We start from the raw sequence: 7,832 nt of genomic DNA, 5'->3' as shown, positions 1-7,832 counted from the left end.
GATTTTCATAGCCATGGAAATCTACATCTAGATTCTAATGAGACCCCCCAGTTTTCAACCCAACCTTCCAACTCTGATGATCAATATTCTTTGTTCAATACTCCAAATTTTAGTGTGTACTCCATCAAAATCCAATTCTAAAAAATCATGAGGTGGTAACTTTACAGTGGAAAAAGATCTTCTCATTGTGTTAGCATAGCTCAATGTCAGTTTGGATGCAATACAAGGAAATGAATAGAAGCACAAGTCTTATTGGATACGGGTGCAAGAATATTTTCACAAGCACAGGACCTTTGCTTTAAAGTGTACACAAATTTCTTTATTAAACCATTGGTCAACAATTCAGTTGGTTACAAATAAATTTTGTGGATGCTATGCCTAGATAGAATCTAGACATCATAGTAGTGTCAATGGGTAAGATAAGATATTTATGGTTTACATATTAAAAATATTTATTATTATTTTGTTGCATAAATATTGCTTAAGTTCTTTTTTTTCTTTTACTTTTTTCAGATGCTAATGCAAAACTACTTTACCAGAATTGAATAAAGGTAAATCTCCATTCTAGTTTGAACATTGTTGGAACATATTAAGATACCAACCAAAATGGTTGGAGGATTGCCCAAAAAAAAAAAAAAAAAGAAAAATAAATCCAAAATCTCTTCCCCTACTGCCTCCTTTTGTCCAACTCCAAAGACTACTCGATTGATTCATGAATATGATAACATTCAAAATCCTAGCTCTATGAATATAGAAAGACCACTGGGAAGGAACTCTATAAAAGAAAGGGAAAAAAAGGAATAGCAAAGACTTTGGAAATGATTCTTCAAGTTCACACATAAATATCTTACAAGATATAAAGGAAGAGAAGAAACAATGCAATGAGAAGAAGTTAGATATGTTTGAAAAAATATATAACCAAGAAACAAGAAAGGTTTGTTTATGAGCAAGAAAAGCTTAAATTGGAAAAAAATGAAGGAGGATGAAAGGATAATGATGATGGATACAAGTGGAATGTCTAAAATGCAAGCAAATTTTATCTACGTTGTCAAAGTGAAATTATTATGAGAAAATATAAAACCAATCCTTGAGTTTGTTTTTCTTAAGCAATTGTTAGTTAAAGTTACATATTATAAGTCTCATGTATTTTTCATATCTTACATGTAACTGTAATTGATTATTGTTTAATCATTTTTTTTTTTTGTATTTGTACTTCATATGAATGTTATTGTGCATCCTTTTGTGCTAAACATTGTTCTCTATATGAATGCTATGCATTAATCTATTTGTGCTAAATGTATTTTCGATATTCTATTTTTTTATTATAAATTCAATTGGAAATGGAAGTGACAGAGTTTGAAGCAATATAAGACAGCATAAAATAGGTAACTGGCAATGAAATTAGGAGTGAAATATTAGTGAGAGTGAAATAGATGACACTGAAATTTGTAGTACCATAGTTTAATTCCAAAGAACAAATAGAATTAACTCTTACAAGTATGCAGACCATAACATAGAAAGACAATAAATGAATGTATGGCCTCATTTTGTAGGCCCATGGAAAGTACATGGATGATTCACTATGTTGTTTAGCCTCAAATTTGATAAGTCTATAAATGTACTTTGTGGTATATTCATGTAAAAACTAACTTTATTACAAAGTTAAGAACATTTCTTTAGAATTTTGCATGAGACAATTTCAACATCTTGTGGGTTATGATAATACGTCCTATGGCCACTGGTGATTGGCCTTCTATAGTTAGGTATAAAATGCTCAATCATCTCTGCCAAACCAACTGAGTACATACCTTAATCCTTTGCAAAAAAACTCCACAATCTTTGGAGGAAAATTTTTTGTTCTTTGTTCAATAAAACTCGGACTGACTTTACTCTTCTTTTGTTGATTCTAGCTCCTCAAATAATACTTTGGATGTATATATTCGAACATAAAGGGATCACAAAGATTAAGATAACAAAGGAAAAAAAGATTTCCATATAAATGAAACATAAAGCCTCAGTAAGTCATATACATTTTAGTTTTTTATGACAGAACTTATTAACAAAAATTGTCATTTACAACCTTTAAATAGTTTTATAAGTTAATTTTTTATTTAATAAAATTTTTAGTCCTTATACATTTTGTTCAATTTCCTTCAATTGTAATTAGTATAGATTAGAAAAAAAAACAAAGAACTACTAATTAGTAAAGTAATGTACATCCAAATTAGCAAATGTCATGCATGTAAAGCATGATAATAACATTCCAAAAAGCGATGACATCTATCTTTTTAAATGTTCTTAACTCCGACAATAACAAAAATAGAGCTCAATCACCATAGATATGGAAAAGTAGAGTTAAATAGGACAGCTACAAGCAATCAAACAATGAGTTCAGTCAAACAAATGCGGAAAGAAGCTCAACAAACACATCAACTCTATATAATCTTTTAGAAGATGAATGCAAAAGCCTAAGAGAACAACAAACTCTAGCTTCTAATGACAATGTAAGTTTCATCTTATAAGCTTAAATAATTATAAGGTGAGCCATGTTTTTAGATATCATCCAAAATACAAATGAAAGTTACTGCTTCGTGTACAAAAAGTTTCAAGTATTCTATAAGTGAATTTGAACTTAAGCTCTATTCGCTCTTATGTAACTCCAAAGCATCATATCTAATGTCAATTAAAATTACATATTATGAGTTTCATGCAATTTCCATATGTGCTCAATAGGATCTTGTTGCAGTTAAAAATGAATATTTCTATCCCTAATCTAACAATGAAATTGAATAAAATTTCAAAGTTCTATTGTAGGCTCATGTAAATTAGATATAATTGGAGTGGCATCAAGTGCATCATAATTATAATCCAAATATTTATCATGTTGTTCATCTTCAACAATCATATTATGTAGTATGATGCAAGCTGTCATGATATCCTTTAGAGTTCCATGATGCCAAAAATGAGTTGGCCCATGAACAATTGCAAATCACAATTGCAACACTTCAAAAGCTCATTCCACATCCTTTTTTGCCGACTCTTGAACTGTTGCAAATTGTTTGTGTTTGTTATCTTTTAAAAATGGAATTGTTTTCACAAATGTTGATCATGGAGGATATATACCACCTGCAAGGTAGTTGCCCATTGCATAATCATGACCATTAATGAAGTAATTAGCTAGAGAAGCACGTTCTTCAGCAAGATCTGTAAATAAGAAAAACCTCTCTAGAACATTTATATCATTATGTGATCCTAGTAGCCGAAAAATGCATGCCATATAGACCATGAGAAGCTGTAGCTTTAAGAATTATAGTTGGTTTATGAACATGCCCAACATACATACCTTTTCGTGGTGCTAAACAATTTTTCCAATTCTAGTGCATACAGTCAATGCTCCCTAACATTCCAGGAAATCCACACCCTTTATTTTCTTTTAGCAATCCAGCAATGTCATCTTTGTTTGGTGATCTGATATACCTCTCTGAGAAAATTGAAATGATTGCCTTAACAAATCTTTTTAAGCTTGTAATTGTAGTGCTTTCACCAATTCTTACATATTCATCAACAAATCTGATGTAACTCTATAGGCAAGCATCCTTATGGTAATAATGATCTTTTGGAAAGAAGACAAACCAAGGATTTCAATAGCATCGCTTTTTTGGACAAGGTATGTATCACAGGTTTCCACGGCATATAGAATGCAAATAAAAAGGAATTGACTCATTGGAAACCTCTTTCGAAAAGAACTTGGAGAATACACCGAATTTCTTCCAAAATAATCATGACAAGCTTGTAGTGACCTTGAATTCTATCACGCCATATGTATGCATGACCTAGAATTGAATCTTGATGTTGTACAGTCCTTCCTTTAGTAAGCAACTCACCTATCAAAGCTATTGCCATCTCTTACTCATCATCAGAGTCATCAAGAATTAGTTTGAATAATTTATTAGATGATATATTTGAAAATAATATGATTGAAATATAGTAAATGAACTTGACCTTAACAAACAAACAAAAAAAAGAAGCAAATGAACCTGATGTTAAATTGAAAGAAGAAATGGCACCAATCTGACTAGTTTAGTAAAAACCATATATGATTGAAATAAAGCCAATGAACTTGACCTTTTCCAAAAAAAAGTAAATAGACTCGATAAAATTGAAAGAAGATTTGGCTAGATCTATGAAGAAAAATGAAGAGAAATAACAAAATAATTAAGAGGAAATTTAGGTAAAAAAAAAAAAAAGAAAAAAAAAGCAAAATAAATATAACAATAAATGTTTATTAAAAAAAAATGTAATATAAAGAGCATCATTGGAAGATGTTTTAAAATTCAACTCTTTATCTTTAAAGATACTCTTTATTATACAAAATATGCTCTTATTTTTAAAAGTCCCTTAGAGATCACTAATAAAAAAAGGCCTTTCAGTGACCACTGATTTTGGTTGCAGAAAGCTATATATTGGTCGTTAAAAGATTTTAGCAATCTAAAAAACATGGTCACTGCATGGTCACTTAAACATTGTAATTAATTGTTTTTAGTTATCAACAAATATTTGGTCGTTAAAACTGAAAAATTTTAGTGATCAGATTTTATTGTTTTGATGACCAAATTTTAGTCTCTGAATATCTCTAAGAAAGTAACATTTTAAGCAAGTTTGGTAATATAAAACTATATAAGTGACCAATTTGATAACTATGTTATTTATTGCAGCAAAAGACAACTCAAAAGAAAAAAAAAACACAGCAACAGAATTCTTATCCTTAGCTGAAGCACGAAAACCCAAAGAGAAAAACTTTTCAGGCTCTGATTTTGCATATTAGACAATTGAGAAAACTACCAAAGATAGTATAGAGGATGCAAGTAGAAAATTTGGTAGCTGCTTTAACTGGAAGTACCGCAAGAAACCCACTCCCCTGGCATTCAAAAGAAAATTCCCATCAATGAGTAGCACATCCTGCATTTGTGCTATGATACGACAGGAAAGGTATGTCCCTTACTTATCAAAAAAGAAGAAGAAGAAAGAGAGTGGAGGAAAAAGGAAAAACAAGAATGACTTCTTAACAACCAAATGTAGTTAAAGAAAGAATACCATTAATAACTCTGAATATAATTATACAACAAAGGTACTCTTGCTTTGCACCATGGCCTCATTTCTTTTGGAGGATGTCCAAGACAGATATTACAGTATCCATATGCTTGAAAAGCAACAAATGGAGCAAAAATACATATAGAACGCAGAGCTCCACCACAAATAACCTGCATTGCCAACTGCCATAGAGCATAAAGATTATTAAGAAACCATATTGCCTGGTGAGAATACGAAAATAACAAACTGCTTCACACAATATATTATACATCTTTCAGCTTCTCTCTTTATTTTTTTATTTTTTAATTATTCTTTTGGGGCATAGACAACTATATGAACAGGTGGGAATAACCCTCAGAAGAGTTGTTATTAAATCCTATAAAGCTATTAAGGTCTATGCTATAAAGGCTTGGGAGAGGCATGCAGTTACATATTAAGGGGGAGAGACTTCTAATCTTAACATTCCTTTAACTTTTAAGATATGAGAAGTAGCCAAAAAAAGGGCTAAATATTTCAAATTGGATACATACAAAAATACCAGTACTAGAGAAGTCCTATCAACAACTATGTTATTCATTGCTAACAACTTATAATTTTCAGCTAATATGCATGTATTTAATGATAAAAAAACAAGGTTGGCACATATATGTACGACACTTAAATAGACATTTTAAGTGCATTAAATGGACTGGTTGCACTTTTCTTTTTAAATGATTGAATGTCATGTGTTTGATTTATTCTTTCTTAGCTTAGTGTTGTTGGAATACATAAACCTTTTTTTCTGTATTTATGCATTCTTCTAAGAATCCAATACAAGTATAATACTAATACTTCAAACCAAATGAAGAGTCCAAGCACACAGGTCAAGATCCAAGAGAAGTAGAATATATACCTTTCCAAGCTTTGCAAGTGATGATGGGAGTGAAGCCCATGAAACACTTCCCTCTGTCAGTTTTTTATTATTTAAAGGAACTTTGACCAAGTTTCCAGGGATTCCAGAATTGACTAGGTCACCAGATGATTTCTTTCCAACAGATATTCTTTGCTTATTGGACCTGTCTTGATCATCCATGCTTCCATTTGCAGTAACTTTCTTCCAAGATATCTGAACCTTATTCTCCTCTTTAGATGGCTTAGCAGATATCTGGATCTTGTTTTCTTCTTTAGATGGTAACCTCTCACTTGATGTACTTTTTCTAGGAGTCTGCAAAATGCATGTTTATTTAGATAATAACTATAACTCTTTGACTACAATAACAGAAAGGGAAAAAGAATTAGCAATAAGCAATTGCAGTGAAACGATGATTAAGTTGCTAGCCCATATTTCCGGAAATGCAATCCTAGACCCGTTATTAGAACAAAAAGTTTAAAAACAAGATAACCCATAAAAAGGAACCGAAATCAATTCAAACAAGCCCTACAGACTGTGAAAATATAACAACAATAATTCAGAAAAAATCTCTACAAATCAGAAGTGCTAGAACTTACAGAAGCGCGAAGATCAGGCTTGGGATCATGTTTGGCGGTCCTCAATTTCGATGTTTCTTTACTCTTGACATCCATATTTCATTCCCAGCTCTTCCTCAAAGCCTTAGCCCCCATCTCGATCCCCTGAAACAAATTCCTAATTGGGTTTGCAGTTGCTTTCTTCGAACCGGGACTAGCCGAGAGAACAGAACTCCCAATCTCCTCTAAGAATGAGATCGTCATGTTCATCAGGGAGAGAAACATAGGTGGCATGAGAGGAATCTGAAACCTTGAGGTAAAAACCTTGGGTTGGGAAAAGCTCACCACCTGCAAGTGCTGGAACGATGCTCACAACTTGCAATAGAGAAGACCTACGCTCGCCTGCAACTTTGACATCAGTGTTCATGTGCTGTAGAAGCTTCAGAAGGACACCCTGGACAAGATTCGCCATTGTTTGACACCTTCAGCAGGCATCAGTCTACACACCATGTTGGAAGCACTGCAGAGTCTCAAAAAGGGATAGGGCAAAATGTTGTTTCGACGTAAGGGAAGGAGGGGAAGGGTGGGAAATTTCCCACAAAACCAAAATGAAATTTTGATTTATTTGGCAAAACCCAAATTAAAAGTAAAAATTTTATATTTTATATGATAATAAATTAATATAATTTTTTTATATATAATATTGACATTCAACAAATATATTAATTGACTTTGTTAATTTATTGATATAGTATTAATGCTACAGAAGTGGTTAATCCAATTAATTAAATACAAATTTTAACCAGTATTTTTTTATATATAAAATTATTATTAAATATATAGTATGGAATAAACCCAATGCTATGGTTTCGGATCTATTGGTCTTCGATTTCTGTTACTACCACAGAGCTTTAAAAAATCTCACAAAATAAATTTCACTAAATAGATCAAACCACAAGCTTTTTGGATTGAACTAATTAGAATTCGGATCACCAATTCTAATATGTATATATTTGTGATTAAATATATATTACTAATATATGTGTCTGTATATATATACGTGTATTGGCTATAATAATGACATGTTAAGTACTATTTTAAAAGGATTTTAATTTTTAATCATATATTAAGTAAGACCACTTGAATAAGTTCACTCTTTCATAAAAGAAAAATGCATTATATTTTAAGGTAAAATATTCCCTCCCTTTCTCTCTTTCTATATATATAGTTTTTCATTATATAGGTTAGAGAAATCAAATTAAAATATTTATATAAGAAGATAATGACTATGCCAT

General features: G+C 31.3%; 1 protein-coding gene across 3 annotated transcripts; it reads right to left on the bottom strand.

Annotated features, from left to right (window-relative positions):
- Nucleotides 1–3,211: 3,211 nt before the first annotated feature.
- On the bottom strand, nucleotides 3,212–7,153 carry LOC107421283 (uncharacterized). 3 transcript variants are annotated; one of them, XR_003056264.3, is made up of 5 exons: nucleotides 6,580–7,153; nucleotides 5,984–6,295; nucleotides 5,095–5,273; nucleotides 4,843–4,918; nucleotides 3,212–3,893 (listed from the first exon to the last, which is right to left on the bottom strand). XR_003056264.3 is itself a non-coding variant. In XM_016030501.4 (5 exons), the coding sequence occupies exons 2-4, from the start codon at nucleotides 6,652–6,654 to the stop codon at nucleotides 5,097–5,099; spliced, it is 564 nt and encodes a 187-aa protein (XP_015885987.3). In that variant the 5' UTR covers nucleotides 6,655–6,782; nucleotides 6,886–7,153; the 3' UTR covers nucleotides 3,212–4,918; nucleotides 5,095–5,096. The 3 variants fall into 3 exon arrangements, 2 of the variants coding, with proteins under 2 accessions (XP_015885987.3, XP_048332468.2); XM_016030501.4 differs by having other exon boundaries at nucleotides 3,212–4,918; nucleotides 6,580–6,782; nucleotides 6,886–7,153; XM_048476511.2 differs by having other exon boundaries at nucleotides 3,212–4,918.
- Between the last annotated feature and the right edge of the window lie 679 nt (nucleotides 7,154–7,832).

This window comes from Ziziphus jujuba, chromosome 5 (genome assembly GCF_031755915.1).
Source record: "Ziziphus jujuba cultivar Dongzao chromosome 5, ASM3175591v1".
NCBI lineage: Eukaryota > Viridiplantae > Streptophyta > Magnoliopsida > Rosales > Rhamnaceae > Ziziphus > Ziziphus jujuba.
This window is presented reverse-complemented; position numbering and strand designations above follow the sequence as displayed.